Here is a 20492-nt window from a genome sequence, read left to right on the forward strand (position 1 = left end):
TTTGCAAGTGGAGGTTGCATCTAATGAGAAAGGAAAAACTGTTCATCATTACATTATGTATGTAAATGGCAGTAATGATATCTTGGTTATTTAAGGCATCTAAGCTGAAGTCTAAACTCGACAGATTTACACACCTACTTAGACATAATGGTGAGAATAACGTTTCCTGACTCCAGGTTGTCGGTAGATGCTAAAGAACAGTGCTTGTCCTTGACGAACTTGGGCCAAGTATTTGTCAAGACCAGATATTTGATACTGGCCTCAGCATCATCAAAGATGCTGCCATCAAAATCCTCTGGGATACCTCCCCAGTAGAGAGCCCTATCACTAATTTCTATTGAAGCAGTGATGATTCCGTTTTCGGATCCATGGGCAGAAGCACCAGAAGAGTTGACCTTGGCTGGTGAGGTCATCATGAATGATTCGAAGGGCAGAACGGGGTCTACTGCGCGTTTTTCTCCATAAAGAGTCCTGGCCGAGGCCTCAAATACATTCTCGAGCATTTTTAGGTCGTGAGAGGAGAGGTTCACCTGGAATTCGGCATATCGAGCGCTGACAAAGTTGGCATAGATGCGAAGCGCGCTGTTGAATCGTTCATGGACAAGTTCTTGAGTGGCGGAATCCTCTTGGTTCTTTGGACCTCGGACAGAGGCAGGAAGAGATGATTTCCACTCAGCGATAGCTCTAAGAAAAGCAATATTCTCGCCGGAAAAGTCACGAAGGGCAGAAAACTGTTGAAGGGGCTCTGGGTTGCGTTCAAGGATATATTCAAGAGCCCCCATAGTAAAAATACTTTCACTAGAGATCTGAGTTTTGATAGACCCGTCCTTGGACCAAGCAGTCCGCGATGAGCCTGCCACTGTCGTCGATCTAGTTGTAATAGATTTCGCACTGCCCTGGGCTAGGGCCTTATTAGGCTCCCACTGAGCAATGATATCGAGAGTTTCTTGTCGAAGGGACTGGTGTTTGAAGACCTCCCAACAGGGAAGGAAGATAGTAAAGATCTCAAGAATCATAATGGAGAGAGCGATCCTGGGTCAATTTAATAAGATGTATTATGTGAGCAGGGCTGGGCTCTGACTTATGCGTACCATTGAGGAGGAACGAAAATACTATTGACGGGTGCCATGGCAGGAATATAGAGAGCGATAAGCCACATTGGAGCGGCGTGAAGGTTAGCTAGACAGCATGCGATGGTTTGAACTCTCCATCCTTGGGTATCGCGGATGTTTCGAGACTTCCATAGAATAACAGGAGCGATGACCCAAGCCCAGATTAGTTGCCAAACAATAGAAGGCCACCTGAACATGTGTTAGCGTCTTGGATGCCAGCGACCGGATTCTTGGTAAGATTAATGTACCATTCCCAACCTTTACGGGCTGCTGCCCTTTGTTGCGATCCTGTGCCAGTAACCTCTGTGCCGGAAATGCCAAACGAGTTGTGAAATTTGCGCGAAACGAGGAACATGAAGATAGTCAAGAGGAACTATGTCATATTAGCCTGGCCCGTTTGATCATAGCTTCAAAGTTTCCTACTTGGAATAGCATACCAAGGCCGACGAGGACCAGCATTCTATTGGTATAATCAAGACTGCAATAACGCCCGATCAGGCCACGTTTTTTAACTTGTTCTGACTTTGGCCTAGCATTATCGCTGGCGAACAACTTCTTTTGAGACTTGGCGACGTAAAGGAAGCGACTATTGGAAGCATGGAATAAAGCAATGCCAAACGGAAGCCAAAGGCTCATGATCCAGAACTCAACAGCAGGCGGGAAGAGAAGCGCGACGACATAAACCCACTGAACGGCGAGCCAGTAGAGGTGGAGTAGAATAACAGCACCGAACGAAAGAAGAAGGCCGCGAATTCGAAGGATTGGCATATCGCGTCGGCGATAGAGGAATGCCATGCCAGCAACCAAGAGGATGGTCCAAACTGCCGAGAACGCGATCCAGACGATGCCTACTCCTTCGAAACGGGCATGAGGCTTCTTCTCGTCTCTCCGCATCCACCTCAAAGCCTTGTCTGCAGCACTAAGGTCCATGGCTAGTTCTGGGGAAAATCAAACTTTTCTAGATGGGAGTGAGTTCAAGACGGGAGCTTTAGACAAGAACAGGGAGATATTTGTTTTATTACAATGAGCAAGTAGAAAGGAACGCGATGCTCCGCAACAAGCTTAGAAGTAGAGATATGGAAGTCTTGAATACTTTTATGTAGTTAGAGATAATGGGCGACTGGCGGCCAGCAAATGGTTCTGGACACACATAATGCTCCACCTACAAACGGCTTCGGAGAAGGAAGAGTGAAGCCCAGAAAGTGGCAGAAACCTTGCCTTCCCTGGCCCCTGGCGCCTCAGCTGCTCAGTTCCATCGCTTCTCACATTTGCTTCCCTGGCACCCTTAGCTTAACTCATCTGAACAATAAGACCCCGAGGTGTCAACCCGCAATCATGGACCATGCTAATACGTGGGTCAATTCCATGGACTTGCCGAGATTCAAGCCTCAACGCCCAATTCCGCACATTCCAGATAATGATATTTGCGATAATACGTTGTTTGTGGTGCTCAGACGCAAGACTGCCACGCAAATCATACCGAACGATTGAGTGACGCTCAGTCACGTTCCGGTAGATTGGGCTCATCTGAACAGATCAATCAATCAGAGGGACGGGGAACCTATCCGGCTGAGTGAGCCACAGTTTAAAATCGTCATTATGACAAGCGAATGAAGGAACCAGCATTTATAAAGGTCTGATGACCTAAAGCCCCATCCATCTCCAGTTCCGGCCTGAGGCAGAATTCCCGACGCTATGGTAATAAAAGTGGCTCCGAGCTGGATAATCCCTTGTCATATCAAAACTATCCAGGCTTCTAGTGTCAGAGCGGCCGTTAACTGAGGGTTACGCTAATTTAGCACCTAGTAGTGGTGGCAGTTGATGAGCTGCCCCTGCAAACTTGCAGCTAGCCACCTCAGCTCGACAAAGGCAATGTGCAATTCGGCTGGCAAAGTGCATGACTGCTTTGACGTTGTTGCAGGTTTGCGTTTCAGGCAGCAATGGTTTAATGACATTTGGGCAATGTGAGTTGAGAAAATGCGTTATCTTGCCGTTTTATCTACCTTGTCTGCCGCCGTACACGAAGCAACTTGTCGGTATATATCGTGTAAGGCGAGATTAAGCTCGGTTACAGCCAACACCTGTAATGCACCAGGAGGTTTTCTCCATTGAGGGCGAATCGGTAATACAGATCATCTGGTCAGGACTCAGGGATCTCCGCGGAGCGGGCCGGTCTGCCCCACGGCGACTTGATGCTGACATGGTGTGCTGGGTACGCGTGTTACCTCACAACTGAGAAAACGTATGACAGCCAATGATTGCCCATTTCTTCCTATCGTTTCGAATTGCTGGCCTGCATTGTTAGTTTGTCACATATGTCACTGCATGGCCGATGGCCCTGTGCATCAGCTACGTAGTCAGCTGCCTGCTATTAAGCCCCTCTGTGCGGAGGAGCATGTGTAGAAGTCTGACCTCCTTGCCCCATTGAAAGGGCTGTTGTGGCTGCAGCCGGTCAAGCAAGCCGTTTTTAAGCCTTCGACAGGGTTTGCATCAAAACCGAAAACGGCAATGGACCGAAGTTGTTTTCTCTTTCCCCCAAGAGCTTCAGAAATTGTCCAAACCGGCCGGTAATGCAGAGGGTTTCGGGTCAGCCAGCTCCACCTCACCATAGCAGTCTTTAATATCCCTTTAGCACTTTGCCTTTTAGCTACGGTAATGCACTCGTCGAAAGTGCTACTCGATGCTAGCGCCGGGTCGAATTGCTGATTTACAGAGCCGACAAAACAGCATCTGATATTCCTCGTTCAAGGGGATGAATCGTCCATTATTGCTGGTTTGATGTAGATATTTGCTTTGAGTCTGTTTATGTCTATCAACAAGCTATGTCACCTTGGCCCCAAGTCGGCGCTAGTTAACCCTAAGCACCAATCAGCGACTCGGCTTCGACTAAAGTAATACCAGCTAAATATGTTAACCCCGCAACCCCGTTTTGGTGAACGATCTGCGAATAATACTTAGGCTCGCTATGTTGCCCCTTACTGCTCAAGCCTTCGGACGTAGGCTACTGGGCCTTCGTAACGGTGAGTACCACGGAAGACGTAGTATGCCAAAGAGAACAACACTACGGCGCCGTAGATAAGGATACTCCAATTCATCTGTAATGCCGTCGGGTTGGGGTTACCAGGCATGAATGCCAGGACGAAAATGACGACAAGGAAAGCCTCGGAAACGATGTTTATCGCGAGACCCCATCGACCAAGACTGAACTTGGATGGCAGAAGCGGGCTCTTTGTATATCGTCGCCATATCATACAGCCGATAGAGACCATGTAGCTGGAGAGAAGCCCTGTTGTTGCCAAAGAAGTGATTGAGTTCAATGCGACAGCAGAGCCGATGTTGATAAGGGAAAGAAGACTTGAGATTAGGAATGTCGTCAGAATTGCATTAATGGGGACATCCCATCCCGTTGGGACCTCGGAGAACCAAGGACTGAATGGAACGGCATGATCTCGCGCGAATGCGAAGAGCTGACGCGACGATGTGGACACCATGGTGAGATTAGAGAAGGCAATTATAACAACAAGGATGGATGCCATGGCAGTAGCACTGCTCACTGACTATGTCGTGTTGTAGAAAACCTGCATAAAGGGCTGGCCCGTTGGAGACGTGATGACCTCTTCAAGGTTACCTATGCAGAAGCAGTATGTGATAACCATGATCCATCCGAAAGCACCATTGAAGAGAGTCGTCATGATCATCGAACGCGGCAAAGTACGACTCGCATCGTGCAGCTCCTCGGACATATGGACAGCAGCATCTGCACCCAGCAATGGCAAAACACCTGCTAGAATCCCCACGAGCGTTGAACCTCCTATGCTGTTCCAGCCTCCGCCATCTTTAAATTGGGTAAAGACAGCTTTGGCATCAGCCCTTGGCGAAAGGACCCAGAGAGTAACAAGGATGCCAAAAAAGGCGAAGATGTGAATGACCAGGACAATAGCTTCGATCAACGGCAACTTCCTAGCTAGGAGGATGTTGAAGAGTACCGAGAACGCAGATATAGCTACGGTGAGTAGCGTGCCGTGCCATGGCTTGGGGACGTAATCTGGGTTATTCAGAACGATGAGACCCTGAATCTGGGTGCCAGTGATGAAGGCAGAGGATGCACACGATACTTGCCAGCCTAGTACGCACATCCATCCCATGAGATAGCTGATGAGCTTCTGGTACTGTGGTGGGGCAAATTCGGAAACCCAATGGTATTGTCCTCCCGTCGTGGGTGCCCTGCACAAGGCTCGCGTTAACAATCTGACCACATGTTATGTATAGGGAGGATACCCACATTGAAGCCATCTCGGCCATGGAAGAGTTGACGAATAGAAATCCCATCCAGCACACAAAGAACATCCAGATCGTACCAGCAGTGCCGCCGTTGACGAGTCCGATAGTCGAGACACTTCAATTGAGAGGCTCCGTTAGCCAACCGCTGACGAGAATACTTTTATCTTCATTCTTTACCTCAAAGAGAATTCCCAAGATGCCATTAAAATCATGGAAAAGCCGAAGATGGACAAGAAGCGAAAATTTCTCTGTGCGATATCGCGTTAGCGCAGGACAAAAGGGTACAGATATTGGCACGAACCGTCATTTCTTGGGTTTTGCCCATACGATACATGTCGGCGCGATCGGCCGCAGTTCCCTTCTTCTCGTCGACACTGTCATTGGTGTCGATGGGAGCATCGTGGACGGAGAGGGATCTCTTGTCGTCGTCAGTTGACATGTTGGCGGTATTTCTTGACTTCTTTGACGGCATAGCGAGCTAGAAGACAAGTAAAGGACAAGGAGAAAAGTTAGAGACGGAGAAAAATAACGCTTGGTAGGAGAAATGCAGGAGTGCGGCACGAACGCGGTTCAGAATGTTCATCCGATCCAGGAGGTGCTTGTTTGCTTGCCAGTATCTCCCTCCTGGTCCAATTGTTACGTACAGCACCCTTCAATGCTACAGGGGTTCAGCCCGCTCGGGCCTGGTTCAGGCGGGAGCCTCCTGTGCCGTCCCGGACTTTCGGCAGTCTAGTAGTGCGGGATTTTATGATGATCTGATAACCTGATCGAAAAACTCACGGTAGATCAAGCTAATACATATGAAAAAGAAATACGCTCTTTTCCGCGTAGCGTGGTATCACAAATGATAGCTTCAAACAAGCTACGTTTCATAATTTTCGCCTAGTAATCGGCATCATGCTTCAGCTAACAACCAACATGGTGGGCTCATTTCGTCCAAGGTCCTTATGTAGATCCATGCAGCCAGCCACAAAACTAACAAACAAAGCGTCAGCAGCCACAGAACCAATAAACAAAGCCCCAACAGCCAACAGATTTGGTACAGTACTGGTGAGACACTTGGCTTTAACAGTTCATTCGGCCTGTTTTGGTACACAATAGCAAGTACTTTACTTCTGACTACTCTGTTGGTGCACCGATGCCCTATCCCCTGGATTTAGGTGCATCGTTAGCAGGAACCTCTTGCGCAACTGAAAGTTAAAGTTTGCAAGCCTTTGCGAGATCAAGATGTTGGCTGGTCGGAAAATAAGACATATATTCCGGTGGCGTTGGTAGCTGTAGAGTCCGAGCTCTGAACATTCACGTTTGCCAACACTCGAACTAAGGTGACTTGTGCCTAGGTACTCATGCCGCACGGGTGAAAATAGAGATTAATAGTCATCCGTTGCCTCTTGAACAGTTCAATGCATGTCCCTCGTAACCTTTCTCGAGTCCGACTCATTGGTCTCTAGCCATGGACCCAAAGACATCAGATAACAACGGTTCCTATCGATTCTCCCCTGTCACGTTCAACGACCACGCCGGTCAGTTGTGGGTCGTGACAATTTTGTCGCTGATCTACAGCACTCTTGTGGCTCTGGCACGGATATACATCAAGTATGACAAGTTCGGTTTCGATGATATTTTCTTTGCTCTGGCAATGGTGAGGATGCCTACCAGATCTGCATGACACTCTACATATAGACTAACCACCCAGATCTTTCATTTAGCTCAGTCAATTGCTATCTTTATTGGTTTGAGTAACGGCCTCGGCAAGTTCAACTCTATCACGACACCAGAACAATGGGCAACATCTTCAAAAGTAAGCCTCGTGCGCTACTACTACTACTACTACCAGCTAACACGGCCACTGCCAGTCAACTCTCGCGGCCGGTATCCTCTGTCTTTTAACTCTTAGCCTCGCGAAATGCTCTGTCCTCGCCCTCATCCGACGCATCGTTGGCTCGAAGCCTGGGAAGAGTGAACCGGTCTGCATCGGACTCATGGTAATCACTGTAGTATGGGGTGCCGGCTCCTGTTTGGCATGGCTTGTGAACTGCCGTGCGGATTCTTTGTTGACTTTGGATAATGCCAAGCAATGCCCGCACCAGGTATGAAAACACTTTGACCCTCTCGAGGACTCATTATCAGATGCCTAACCAAAGAATTCATATTAGGATACACGTTGGGCCGTCATAACGGCTATGGACATCTTGACTGAGACCCTTACCTGGCTCCTCGTACTGCAACTATCATGGTCCGTCAACATTTCATACATCCGCAAGTGTCAGGTTGTTATGGCTTTCTCATTCCGTATACCGCTCATCGCCTTCTCGGCCGTTCATCTGGCGCATTCTGCAACAAATCTAGCTTCCACTGAGCCCCAATTTGCCGTCACAAAGTCTCTACTTTGTCAACAGATCATGATTGCTTGGTCGCTCATTTCTGCCACTGTGCCAAACCTGAAGAATTTCTTAAAGTCATTCTCTATAGGAATGGGATTTCCAATTTCCTTTAACCTCAGTATGTCTGGATCAAGCAACGTCTACGCACTTCAGTCACTTAGAAATAATCGCTCTCGGGCTACATCTACGGCTGTGGCAACTGCAGTAAAATCGACTTCTGATAGCGCTGCCCGTAGCCAACCGCACAGTTGGAGGCCGGACCAGGTCTCAAGTCAAACAACGGCAGCTTGCGATTCTAGCGGCAATAGTCGGGATGATATATCGGAAGAAGGGCGTAACTCTAGGGCTGGCAGTCAAGAAATGATCATTAATAAGGAGGTGGCGTAGAAGGAACATATGAGGACAACCAATATATTAGACGCTGAGTGCTGGCAATAAGCTGGATAGAACGGCTTCTTTGGGATTTGAAAAACCTGGGCTCATAGATTGTTGGCTTTTACGTTCTAGCGATTTAGACAAATGAATAACAGCCAAGTCTCATTGAGGTGGAGCCATACCTGTAAGGCCATGGGAGAGATGCCACGCCAGGTTCGCGAAACACTTTCTGGCCCTTGACAACCTTAACAACCAACAACCTCATTTCGGACTGTGTAGGATCTTCAGCAAGGATCGAAGCGGGCCAATCGGATCAAATTAAATCACGCCTGCTGAAATACTACCTGGTCTAGACCATCTAAAGTCATTTTCACGGAAGATATAAGGGTCCTAGATCTTGCCCTCCACATCACATCACGTTTATCTTTGTCACCTGGCTCGGATGCAAAGACCATGTCTGAGATTGTAGTGCGCAATGCGCGTTACTCCGAACTTCCAGAGATTGCCCATATCATGTCAGAGGCATTCTGGAAGGATAACCTATTTGGCGAGCTCATACACCCCCATCGCAACGAGTATCCCGATGATGTACACCTGTACTGGCTGCGACGGGCACGGGTCAACTTTTGGGACTATCGCTCGCGATGGCTCGTTGCTGCGGCCAAAGACGAGAGTGGTCAGGAAGTTATTGTCGGCATTGCTCAGTGGTCAAGGCTGGGAGATGGGGGCCAAAAGCTTGAGTGCTGGTATTTGGATCCTCGTGAGTGTCTCATCTCATTAGCCTCAAGCCTATTTATACATGTTAAGATAACCCATAGACCCAGGAAAACTTCTCAAGCCTTTATCTTCTATTGCCATGAACATCCATGCTTGGGCCTGGCCTAATCGTGCAAGCGATCCCAAGGATGAGGACATCATAGAGCGGGCATATCCTCATTTCGAAGAAATATGGAGCGGAAAACGCGCTGAGTCCTGGTATCTCGAAGGATTAGCAGTGCGTCCAGATTTTCAGGGGAGAAACGTGGGCCGGAAGCTTGTGCAATGGGGACTCGAGCAGGCCAAGGCTGAAAGTATTTGCGCTTCGGTTGTTAGTGCCTTTGACACAGATGAGTTCTACAAGAAATGCGGGTTTGACGAGCAGTACGGAAGCGCCAGACAGGGTGAGGGTAACCCCTTGGCGGATGTTGAGGGTGCAAACATGTTTTGGAAATGGCCTGAGACTTGAGTCCGGCTATGACACTCAAGATTGATTGCAGCAGTCCTGATGTCTAGCTTTTGAGCAGAACCCTTCCATGGTTCCAGATATTCTATATACAATGATACTCTTCTTCGAGAATTACAGGATCTTTTGCATAGTATTGAGTGAAGTCTCAATGCTCTATGACGTAATATATCTCAGAAATCTCTACTGAAGCTTACTTGCGTATGCCGAGAGTCGCGCCAGCGTTTACCAAAAATCCGATGACGGGTCCTATAACCCAGAAAGGGACCATCTCTCCAGGGTCTCCTCCGCGCATAGATGGGTAAGACCATATCGGCGTTGACCATGACAGAAAGGTTAAAAAGAGGCTTGTATCAGCGTTGCGGTCAGATCAGATTAACAATCAGATATATCAATCAGATCAATCCATTCAATTCAGATATGGGACCTAGTCAGATCAAACAAATCAGATTTGAGTCTCTAATACCTGATATATCTGATATCCCCTAGATGCCCCGAGGATGCTTTGATTGTGTTTGGTTCAACTGCCAGCCCGTACCCTAGAGTATTCAACGTAATTCCCAATACTGCTTAGCGAGGATATCACATCACAAGAACAGCCGAACGCCCGGGCTCCCAGCCCAGCTGTATCAGGAGCACCTTCGTGCATCATGGTGGCCACAACTCCTCATGCTGGCTATGAAGCAGAAGAAGAACCCGAACAGCCCAGGCCAGGCTCACCGTGGAAGCGTCGAATCGTTCTCATCAATCGCTCTCATGACTAGGAATAGATATTCTCAAAGACGAAAGAACGACAGGAAGCCGCTCAGGATCTTCCAGGCCAACGTCGGCAAGATCCCTCCGGCCCACGACTGCGCTCTGGCGCTGGCCGACTCGGAACGATATGACATCGTGCTCTTGCAAGAGCCGTGGACGGCTCATACAGAGACCCGCTCTCTAACAAAGACTCACCCTGCATACGACACATTCGCGCCAGTCGGCATGTGGAACAACAACGACACTCGGCCTAGAGTGATGACATATGCCCGACGAGACCCCAGACTTCTTGCCGACCAGATTCGACCCTTCCAGACTCGCGGTATCCTTTGGCTCATGATCAACGGCATGATGGTAGTCAACTTCTATCGCCAGAATGATAAGAGGGACGCCTTAAACACGCTGCTTCGATGGTCTGTCCCGGAACGCTGCCTCGTAGCTGGCGATTTCAATGCTAGACATCGTAGCTGGCAGACAGGCCAAACTACGAACCGTGGCCAAGAGATAGCAGGCTGAGCGTCAGAGAACGACCTCGACCTTCTCAACACTCTAGATATCCCGACAAACCCGCACGGCAGCACGATCGATCTTGCATTTACGAACATGCCACTTACTGAAGCTACCGTCGAGGACCATCTCGCCACCAGCTTTGATCATTTCACACTGAGCTTGGCCTTCTCTGACATCAGAGCGACTCCGATACAACCGGTCAAGATCCGAGTGACGACGGAAGACGAGCTCAAACGATTCGTCGAGTCGTAAAGCTTGGCGCTATAGAAATTCCCCTCTCAGAGTCGACCCCCGAGGAGCTGGACGAGCTTGCGTTTTCACTTGTGAGTCTACTAACATCAGCAGCAAAAGCATCTGGACGGCCCGCACGGAAAGGCGGACGTCCGGTTCCCTGATGGACGGAGGAGTGCGCCGACGCCGCGGCCGGTTGATAAAGTTAACTTTATTCGGTCATACGCGAAAGCCAGAGAGGCGGGCATGAGGAAGAAGATTATCTTATCCGGCTGGAGGTTTAATGGAAATTGGCCTATAAACCATCGCAAAGCTCTAGCACATCCGGAAATTCAACCGGATAAAGAAAAAGTGCTGGATGGCTTCAAGACGCCCAGCTCTCCTCATCTGGACTCAGATGATACGCCGGAAACGAGCCGCCAGGTGAGAGATTTGGCCAAACATCGAAGTCGTCCGACCAGGAGGAAGTACAGTAAGATCGCAAAGGGGCTGGAAGCTTTATAGATGAAGGTGGCCATTCAGAATGCGCGGATTACTGGGCTGGAGGAGCAGGTGTCCCAGCTGCGGCGAGGGAAGAAAAGAAAGGCGGTACCGAACCCGAACCGACGATTCATGGCTCTAGCGGAGGCCCTAGCGGCTGGAGAATCTCTTCCTAACTCAAAGGAGGGAGAAATAGAGGTGGATGTGGACGAGGAGATCGAGTCGGTGATTGAGGTGGGAGTCAGGTCAGAGGACGAAAGTGAGGACTTCATGGCCTTAACAAAGCACTGCCAGCGCACACGCAGCGGTCAGGAGGTCAAAAAATCACGCAGAGAGTAAAATTTGATCAATTTTATGGAGAGTCTCTTTACTAACTTCGATTTTGATTGACAACGCGGTCTGTTTTTGTGTGCACGAAAATTTAGATTTTGTATGGGAGGATCGAAATTTTGGTGGTCCATTAAGTGGGGGTGTCCATTGAGTGGTCCTGGATGGTAAACGATCCACCTACGTCCTCGGCACTCATGCTACCCTCGAAGCCGCCAAAAATTCCGCCTTCAGAGTCTTGGACACGATGCGCTACGAACCCGAGGACTTTGTTGAATATGCCGTCCACTCAAGCAGCAGCGGAGAATGGGATCATGGCGACGGCGTTCTCGTCTACGCCAAGGCCCCTGCTGGTCAAGTCTTCTTGGTCTCGATACAAGCTACTCCTAATGATGAGAAGCTACTGATGGATTTGAATGGCGGCACATTCATGCCGAAAGGGATATCGTCGTTGCATTATGTCATGCAGACAACGATTGACTACAACAAGGACCGGACGGGCTGTGTGCAGGAGGTTCAGATTGAGGGGACATTTATTCACCGGGCCGATGCCTATGCAGCAGCCCGTAAGTTACTTGATCCTCTTGATTATGCAGATTATGATACACCGGAGGAAATGGCCGGCGAGTGGCCATATGGGGAAGAGGTGGTTGCCCATGCAATAGCGGAGACGGGTCAGAATATCATCGTTGAGGTGAAGACTGTCGCTGGTGCCCATCGTAAGCATGGGAAAGACATGTGATGTGAGGTGGTGTGTCGTTGCTGCGGGTATGAGATCGAAATTGGCTGATGTTGAACAGTAGGATGGCCGCACGGGGTATCATGTGACCTAATAGTCAGCTGTCGGCGACCCTAGACCCATTCAGGAACGCATAATAAGCAGACCCCTCTCCAAGGAAGGCGGGGGAGATAGTTCCACAATACACATGCAATTAAGGACATCAAGGCGCACGCGATCCGTTCAACAGCTGAAAGGTTTGTATTTCTTTAGCTTCGTTTTGCTTCCGTCCTTTTCACCGAACAAGGAAAGTATCTGCTGGGGAACTGATTGTCAAGTAAATCACTTAAGTTGTATTCAAGTATTCAATTCTTCAGCTGCTTAAATGCAAGTAGTTTTCAACATTGAAATGTCGAACAACACCCGATGTGCATATCAAGATGCATGGGGGACTACTTTTCTCTGCACCGTCCATCACCGACTTGACGCTAAAGTTGATGCAGTCAACATCCAAATATCTTCAAATTGATCAATAGGTTTTCCAGAGACTGGAACTATCAAGGCTATCTAATTGATATCGCTGCAATCTACTATTACTCGGCAGTAATCACAGCCGCAGCAATATGAGGTTAGGCGGCTGTCCTCGACGCTCTAGTCAGCCTCCGAAGAATCGTTCTGGCACATCAGCAGGAGCTGTCAGCAATGGGTTGAAGGTCCGCTCAGAATCTCCAAACTTTAAGCAGTGTTACCTTGATGACATAAGTATAACATCAGCTGACCCTCAGGTTATCAGCAGTAGTTATGCAGTGGAAAACCAGCTAACGCCACCATGGCCGTCCGCTAAACTCAATTTCAAGCCTATGAATCACTTACGAGTAATTTAACCTGCATTATGCCCAATGAGTCCACACCGTTTTGTTAGTGTCATATGTCACCTGTTTTCATTGTTTGATGAATTCTCGAGCGTGCGGTATATGCATGACCCTGCTTCTTATCTCCGTTAATGAAATTACCTTCACTCTGCCATGTTACAAAATGGGATATCAGTCTTGGTAGCATGACGTGCTAGAAACACAGCAAGACCAGTTAAGTGGATATGTCGGTCACCACAATACCGATAAGCGCCTTTTTTATTTATTTAACTTTACGACGTCAGATCATCCCGACTGAATACTGCCATGTGAATGGCGCTCTCAGACAGCCATGACACTGGTTAACTGTATCTAACCCTGTGTTCTCTATACTAGCTAGCCACATTATTAATGGCAATCATATGATTCTGTTTGTTCATCTGCCCATGCTGACTTTATGTGCTTATCGTGTGCCTCTACCATCTAAATTCATACCCGATTATTTTGTTCACCTTACCGTCCACAATCTCTAATCCATCTCAATTAGATCTCAAAGAACACTTTGCAAACAGCCTTTATGCAGAAGTTATAGGGAGTACGAGTATTTTTCAACCAAGTGATACTGGACAGCTAATTCGATAATGTCGGGACAAAATCAGCCTCTTCAACGGGAAGAGCCCAAGGCTCAACCCTACCGAGCTGCTTCCCTTAATGCTGCAACGCAGTACGGACAGTTAACAGCCGAACCTAGTCATATTCTGGCTCCAAAAGCCTCGACCGGTACAGAAAATGGCCTACCAATCCCTCCTTTCTTTGAAGAGCCCTCTCGTCTCAATGATGAACCCCCCTCCAAGTTTCATGCTGGACAGTCGAGTCGACCTAAGAGCCTTCGTCCCTTCATTCAATCCATCATGGCCTTCAAACATGGTCGAAAGTTCTCCATGACTACTTCGGTACATCGCAAACGGCGATTAAGTAGCGCTGCTGAGAAGGAAGGTCAGTTTAGTCCGGCTCTCACGGTAAGCTACTTCTCATTGTTGGATCAGTCATTCTCTATACTAATCTCGACCGGCGCGTCAGAGGCTATACCTTGGTATATCAGCGGCTTTCTCAAACGACCAAACTGCACTCATTGCCTTAGCCATCAACGATGGTGTCTACCTCACCGACTTCTCCGTCAAGCACCTTGACCTCAACGACAGTCAAGCGACTGGTCGAGATGTCATTGCAGACTACGTCCTCAAAGAGGTTGAGGATTATGAGCACGAGAATTTTGCCAAGTTCATCGGAGCCGGTCTACCAGCTACGCTTAGGAGTGTAAGCAAAACGCTATGCTCTCGCTTGTGGCTAGATCTGGATATTGTCCCGATTACGGTACTTGCTGGGAGAGAGGATGAGGATGAGGATGAAGAGGACAGGAAGGGCGAAAAGAACTTCTGGAATGTGAAACGTGTTGACGAACAGGCTGATTCAATGGTTCGAAAATGCGTTATGTGAGTAGACAACCTCGAAGATGATGGAAATGGGCCACTGACCTCACCTTAGGTACTTTGGGCCTTCTCAAGCTCCTCTTCTGCAAGTTGGCTTTCGCGGTTTTGTCCAGACTGATGTTGGGTTTCGGGCCACTTTAACGACTCTTCAGAACTACAAAGACACATGTGGCGCCCCCACCTGGAAGACGATGATGACCTATGCAGAGAAACTACGTTGCAACAAGACTCGTGTCGCATTTTTCAGTTCTACTCCACAAGGTGGCGGCGTGGCCCTGATGCGTCATGCACTAATCCGCTTTGCTCGTCGAATAGGGGTTGACATGTCTTGGTATGGTAAGCTTTACCTGAAAGCCTGGAATATGGCTCAATATATGTCTTGTCAACATTGCTGAAGGTTGCGATAGTTCCAAAACCGCTTCCTAGTGCACTGAGAATTACCAAGAATATCCACAACGTCCTGCAGGGAGTGAGTCCTCCTAGTCAGCGCATCACTGCTGAGGAAAAGGAGGCCGTCATCCATTGGATTACCGAAAATGCCTATCGATACTGGTTCTCGGAGTCCGGCCCACTACGCCCAATGGAGGAAGGTGGTGCTCATGTCATAATTGTCAGTATCTTCCTTGTTTCACGCTCAGGGGTCCAACTTCTTCCCCCCTCTACTCTCTGCAATCAGTTTGTTGGTAGAGCTCACATTGACCTTTGCACAACAGATCGATGACCCACAAACGCCAGGTTTAATTCCTCTGATCAAAAGGTTTACTCCCGATCGGCCAGTTCTGTATCGCTCTCACATCCAAATCAGGAGTGATCTAGTTGCTAAAGACGGCTCGGCCCAGGCTGATATTTGGGAATTCTTGTGGAGCAACATACAACTGGCGGACATGTATATCAGCCACCCAATTCCTTTATTTGTTCCTCATACAGTCCCCAGAGCAAAAGTAGCCTATATGCCGGCTACCACAGACTGGCTCGATGGTTTAAACAAGCCTTTAAAGGATTGGGATATTGGATACTATGGGAACATCTACAATGCTAATTGCCACGCACAAAGAATGTATGTACATACAAAACTCTTCTGGGCACATTGAGAAACAAGACTGCTAACTATAGCAAAGGACCGAACTGCACTGGCCGGCGCGCAAATACATTATTCAAATCGCCCGGTTCGATCCCTCAAAGGGTATTCCAACAGTGATAGATTCATATGCCGAGTTTCGCCGCCAATGCAAAGTAGCCGACATTAAGGATACTCCTCAGCTTATCCTGTGCGGTAACCAATCTATTGATGATCCTGACTCTAGCATTGTCTACGATCAAACGCTCAATCAAATAATGTCGCTTTGCCCTGAACTCATGGAGGACATCAGTGTGATGCGTCTAGATCCAAATGATCAGTTGCTCAACACAATGATTTCTAAAGCCCACGTTGTCCTCCAACTCTCAACTAGTGAGGGTTTCGAGGTGAAGGTCTCAGAAGCATTACATGCTGGTCGGCCAGTCGTCGCATCAAAGGCAGGCGGTATTCCTCTTCAGGTCAAGCATTCAATCAACGGATTCCTTGTTGAGCCTGGTGATTGGAGGGCTGTTGCTCATCACCTTATGAATCTGTTCACTAATGATGATTTATACGAAAGAATGAGTCATGCTGCAAGGACGGGCGTATCGGACGAAGTTGGCACAGTCAGTAATGCCTTGTGTTGGTTCTACCTAGCTTCCAAGTTGGCCGATCTTGGAGCTCAAAAATACGGCAAGGCCTCTTTGCAACCTAATGAGAGATGGGTTTACGATATGGCGAGGGAAGAGGCCAATTGTCCATACTCCGCTGATGAAGAACGACTCCCACGTTGTTATACCGAGGCTAAGAACGTCGACTCACTAGAATCTGGTTCTCTTAGCTAGAACATTATGAACCGGCGTAGAAGCTTGAAAGACATCTCTAAATTGAACACGGTGGAGCATAACTGTGGTTGACAGACCTATAGTTTTAATTGCAACGTTAAACTAGCTGCCTAGAATCCTTAGTATACCTAAGGATAATAGGTGATACGACACAATGTATACCTGCACAAGCCGACATAATGCGTCTACACTGTGACGTGCATATTAGGGGTGCCTTGATTATAATGTATGTGACGTAGGCATAGAGGTAGTTAACGAGTGACCCAATCGCAAAAAGATACATGGCTTTAGTAGTTGAAGTTGATCCGAGGTCTTTGCTTCTGGGGTGAATAATCTCACCAATAAAGCTCACCATCCGCGTAGTTTGGGAAATAATCAGGACATTTCTTTCGCTAGGGGAGAAAGTGATTATAAATTATGATCCAGACGCAATCGAGTAGGTAGAATATTCTAATGTGGTGTCAATAAGGAAAAGGTATGGACTGCGCACCGCGCAGAATAGGGCCGTTTGCGCGACCAGAAGAGGACAAGCATAGGGTCAAAGTTAATTTCTCTTTAACTTGCTCCACAAATCCTATTATTTAGGGTCAGGCTCGAAATTTATTACAAGGTTAGTACTGCCGCATGACCTTCTGTTTCTTGGGTTTCTTCTTGCCCAGGCAGCGAGACGACGTACGGATAGTCATTGCCACACAAGGATGCAAGCAACTCAACCCAATTCAACTTAATTCAACCCACATCAACATTTTGTCAAGGAGCCAATAGGATGTGTTGATTACATGTGGGGTGAGCTAAAATACACATATTCTAACTAACAGAACTAACTTTTCGTACCCCGCTTGTACTGTCGTCATGACCGGGGTCATGTGGGGCGAGGTACGGGATCGAGGCTTGTGGGTGCGTAAAAGCAAAAACGGGTGCTTTCACTGGAAAAAACCGCTGCGCATAAGTGGTGGCCTCATCTTTCCAGATCGTTTCAATGTAGCACACGAAGGCACCACCCATAGTAAGTTCGAACTTCCATGGTAATGTCACTCGAGAGCCTTCCAACATGCAGGATCTCTCGTATCAAAATAATAAGGGTAGCCAGTGCCTCCATTGAATCCTCTACATCCGTTTTTTCAGCCCCTCGCACCTTACGAGTAGTGATGTTATAAAGCGCTATTAGGACTAGCATAGCGCTTGGATTTAGGATGCATACTCTCAGCTTATATTTTATATTTGCATCAATAGATCAATCACCTGAGAAGTGTCCGTCTTAGAGCAGATTTATAAACCCCGGCTGGAGTTAGCTGAACGAGCGACTGAATGTTGACTCCGAAAGAATACGTACCACTTTAAATCATCATGTAATAGTTAGTCTAACTGGTTTATTTCTGGAAACAGTATCATAGCTGGGCCCTTGCCGTTATCGATGACGGTGGTTCTACATGGCCAGGAATCATCACTTGAAAGCAGTCAAAAAAGGGGCAACTTGTGCGTTAACACCCATATCGAAAATCAATTAATGACACCCTTGCTTGCACAAGAGCCAGAACAACCAAAACGCACGACATGCCGCCAGAGCTCCCAGTGAGTCACCGATACCTCTGATCCCTCTAGCAGATAGCATGAGTCTTGCCCGTTTTTCCCTGGAGAGAATGTGTCTCGTTCTGTAGTGTATTAGTAGTGACCCAAGTTGAATATCCTTCGGGGTGCTAACCATGTAGACGGGGTGGGCGTGCTTGCCCTTGCCCACCGACAATGCGTGCTTCTTAACGAACTCCTCCTGCCTGCTTCTTGATGTTTTCCCGATCTGCCTCCTCGAGGAGGCCGCGGCAGAGCATAATATCATCAATAAGCAAATCGCAACGCATGCGCGTGAAGTCTTCCCTCACGACAATGCGCAGCATCTTGACGTTGGAGTTGGGCGCCATGGTATAGGCGGGGACGACCCATCCACGGGAGCGCAGTTGGTGCGCGAGGGAGAACTCGTCGTAATAGCGGTCTTCGTCGCTAGCCTCCTCGGGGGTGCGGAAGCGGAAGGCCACAAGGGGTAGGCCCGCACCGGAGCGCTTTGACATGATAACAAAGCCTTGCTTCTCGAGCATCTCCGTCAGGTAGTCGGCATTGCGTGTGAGGTTGCTCATGATGGCGCGGTAGCCGCGCTTGCCGAGGCGGATTAGCTGGTAGTACTGGCCGATAACCTGGGAAGCGCTCTTAGAGAAGTTAAGGGTAAAGGAGGACTGCTTGGCGCCAAGGTAGTCGAGGTTAAAAACCAGCTCCTGAGGGAGATACTCGGGACCTCGCCAGATGACCCAGCCGATACCGGGATAAACGAGCCCGTACTATTTTATAGAGTTAGTATTTGGAAAACGTCGCGCTGGGAAGTAGGGGTAGCACCTTGTGTCCGGAGACGTTGATGGAGACGACCTTTTCACATCGGAAGTCCCATTCGAGGTCGGGAATAACAAATGGGGCGACGAAGCCACCGCTGGCAGCATCAACGTGGATAGGGACGTCAATATCTCGCTCAACAAGAAGGTCATTAACAGCTTTAATATCCTCATACTCACCAGTGTAAGTGGTGCCAAGGATAGTGCAGATGCCGATGGTATTCTCATCGCACAGATCAACAACCTCATTGGGGTCAAGGACGTATCTTTCGGCAGTACAGTAAACAAGCTTTTCCTCAATCTCAAAATAGCGTGTAGCCTTTTTCCAGCTGACCTGGATGGCGGAGGACATAACAATATTGGGGTGCTCAGTACTCTTGCCGGAAGCGAGCTGGCGCTTCTTCCAGCGCTTCTTCATGGCGAGAACGGCGAGCATGATGGCCTCGGAGGAGCCAACGGTTGAGGTGCCGACCGAGATGCTGGCGGGCGCGTGGAAGAGGTTGCCGATCATGCTGACGCAGCGGTTCTGCATGTCGGCGGACTGGGGGTACTCTTCGTAATCAATGAAGTTTTTGGAGAAGGATTCTGCCATGAGCTTTTCGGCTTCATTTTCCTATAGATTCAGGGAACATCATTGTGTTAGTAAGTGTGCTTGGGATTAACGGGTAGGTATTGGTGCTTGGAGATCGTAAGTAGGGGCAGCTTTCCATGGAGGAAATATACTAGGGGACGAGCACATGTATGGTTTCGAGGGCAAAGGAAAGGGGACTGTAGGTATTATAAGAGTAGAGGTAATTTACCATGTAAGTAGTAACCAATGAGGCCAGGCTTTAGATGGTCAGTATCGTCGTCTCGATAGTCTTGTGGAAGGGAAAACATACTTGAACATAGGGTTGTTATCGAGGCTGAGATCGTCCTTGATCATACGATAGGCTACATCGCGGGGCATCTCACTCTCGGGCATGTGATCACGCGGCAGGTCTATTCCCACAAAACGCGAGCCGTAGACACTGGTGGCGAACCCATCGTTGTAGTTGGAGAGCTGCATCTCAGGTCTCTGGGAGGCGCGGGAGCTGATGGAGCGAACGACAGAGAGATGGGCCATACTGTCGGTGTACAGGGACGTTACTTTGGTCTTGCCGTTGTTATATTCGTGGCAGAGTGAGATTTATGCTGATAATACCGTTGATATTGTCGTTGCTGGTCTCGGTGATGAGCAGGGAACATCGGTGGGCTCTGTGGACTCTACTAAACTCATGGCAGAGGAGAGAAGATGAGTAAAGTGGGGAGAGTGAAGCAAGGCCATAAATCACAAGTGGGTAGCTGACAAACTAACGGGCGACGGCGGGAGTGGCCGTAAGGGAGAGAATGCATGGAAATGAGTTCATGTCACGTTGTGTATTTTACATAATGGGGCGTGCGATCGTTACAGCAGTGATACTCCAGTCAGACCCCAGTATAAAGATGTATATGGGACT

The 20492-nt window shown here is 48.5% G+C and overlaps 9 protein-coding genes across 9 annotated transcripts; 5 read left to right on the forward strand and 4 right to left on the reverse strand.

Annotated features, from left to right (window-relative positions):
* Positions 1–134: 134 nt before the first annotated feature.
* On the reverse strand, positions 135–2042 carry B0J16DRAFT_274231 (uncharacterized protein; the record flags this gene model as incomplete). Its single annotated transcript, XM_046123665.1, has 4 exons — positions 135–798; positions 1092–1301; positions 1361–1485; positions 1536–2042. 4 exons carry the CDS (start codon positions 2040–2042, stop codon positions 135–137), a joined length of 1506 nt encoding a protein of 501 aa, XP_045979473.1.
* A 1132-nt stretch (positions 2043–3174) lies between these two features.
* B0J16DRAFT_251978 (uncharacterized protein) lies at positions 3175–3569 on the forward strand (the record flags this gene model as incomplete). The annotated part of the gene is made up of 3 exons (XM_046123105.1): positions 3175–3315; positions 3462–3495; positions 3544–3569. Coding segments are annotated over 3 exons (201 nt in total), but the record flags the coding sequence as incomplete, so codon positions are not given.
* Positions 3570–4087: 518 nt separating this feature from the next.
* B0J16DRAFT_358371 (amino acid/polyamine transporter I) lies at positions 4088–5832 on the reverse strand (the record flags this gene model as incomplete). Its single annotated transcript, XM_046129581.1, has 5 exons — positions 4088–4669; positions 4727–5336; positions 5395–5508; positions 5571–5641; positions 5695–5832. The coding sequence occupies 5 exons, from the start codon at positions 5830–5832 to the stop codon at positions 4088–4090; spliced, it is 1515 nt and encodes a 504-aa protein (XP_045979475.1).
* A 1014-nt stretch (positions 5833–6846) lies between these two features.
* Positions 6847–9377, forward strand: B0J16DRAFT_405220 (uncharacterized protein; the record flags this gene model as incomplete). Its single annotated transcript, XM_046132870.1, has 5 exons — positions 6847–6923; positions 7291–7483; positions 7550–8160; positions 8506–8912; positions 8977–9377. 5 exons carry the CDS (start codon positions 6847–6849, stop codon positions 9375–9377), a joined length of 1689 nt encoding a protein of 562 aa, XP_045979476.1.
* Positions 9378–9947: 570 nt separating this feature from the next.
* Positions 9948–10436, forward strand: B0J16DRAFT_252192 (uncharacterized protein; the record flags this gene model as incomplete). Its single annotated transcript, XM_046123106.1, has 1 exon — positions 9948–10436. A coding segment is annotated over one exon (489 nt), but the record flags the coding sequence as incomplete, so codon positions are not given.
* Positions 10437–10736: 300 nt separating this feature from the next.
* Positions 10737–10886, reverse strand: B0J16DRAFT_255669 (uncharacterized protein; the record flags this gene model as incomplete). Its single annotated transcript, XM_046123121.1, has 1 exon — positions 10737–10886. A coding segment is annotated over one exon (150 nt), but the record flags the coding sequence as incomplete, so codon positions are not given.
* Positions 10887–11754: 868 nt separating this feature from the next.
* B0J16DRAFT_187339 (uncharacterized protein) lies at positions 11755–12812 on the forward strand. Its single transcript, XM_046122730.1, has 2 exons — positions 11755–12469; positions 12654–12812. Exon 1 carries the CDS (start codon positions 11926–11928, stop codon positions 12418–12420), a length of 495 nt encoding a protein of 164 aa, XP_045979479.1. The 5' UTR covers positions 11755–11925; the 3' UTR covers positions 12421–12469; positions 12654–12812.
* Positions 12813–13741: 929 nt separating this feature from the next.
* On the forward strand, positions 13742–16884 carry B0J16DRAFT_293101 (uncharacterized protein). The gene is made up of 6 exons (XM_046124356.1): positions 13742–14266; positions 14328–14740; positions 14793–15073; positions 15145–15347; positions 15451–15790; positions 15852–16884. Exons 1-6 carry the CDS (start codon positions 13889–13891, stop codon positions 16637–16639), a joined length of 2403 nt encoding a protein of 800 aa, XP_045979480.1. The 5' UTR covers positions 13742–13888; the 3' UTR covers positions 16640–16884.
* A 1353-nt stretch (positions 16885–18237) lies between these two features.
* B0J16DRAFT_405241 (pyridoxal phosphate-dependent transferase) lies at positions 18238–20252 on the reverse strand (the record flags this gene model as incomplete). The annotated part of the gene is made up of 5 exons (XM_046132871.1): positions 19896–20252; positions 19815–19842; positions 19022–19627; positions 18403–18966; positions 18238–18291 (listed from the first exon to the last, which is right to left on the reverse strand). The coding sequence occupies exons 1-5, from the start codon at positions 20117–20119 to the stop codon at positions 18238–18240; spliced, it is 1476 nt and encodes a 491-aa protein (XP_045979481.1). The 5' UTR covers positions 20120–20252.
* Positions 20253–20492: the final 240 nt, after the last annotated feature.

Source organism: Fusarium flagelliforme (genome assembly GCF_020744385.1).
Source record: "Fusarium flagelliforme strain FIESC 12 MPI-CAGE-AA-0113 chromosome Unknown B0J16scaffold_7, whole genome shotgun sequence".
NCBI classification, from domain to species: Eukaryota; Fungi; Ascomycota; class Sordariomycetes; order Hypocreales; family Nectriaceae; genus Fusarium; species Fusarium flagelliforme.

Excerpts from the sequence above, each read along its gene's own strand:
- B0J16DRAFT_187339 (XM_046122730.1), top strand. The coding sequence starts at position 11,926 with ATGCGCTACGAACCCGAGGACTTTGTTGAATATGCCGTCCACTCAAGC.
- B0J16DRAFT_293101 (XM_046124356.1), top strand. The coding sequence starts at position 13,889 with ATGTCGGGACAAAATCAGCCTCTTCAACGGGAAGAGCCCAAGGCTCAA. Across the intron at positions 15,348-15,450 it reads GTGGTGCTCATGTCATAATT|ATCGATGACCCACAAACGCC; the intron begins GTCAGTATCTTC and ends TTTGCACAACAG. Across the intron at positions 15,791-15,851 it reads TGCTAATTGCCACGCACAAA|AAAGGACCGAACTGCACTGG; the intron begins GAATGTATGTAC and ends GCTAACTATAGC.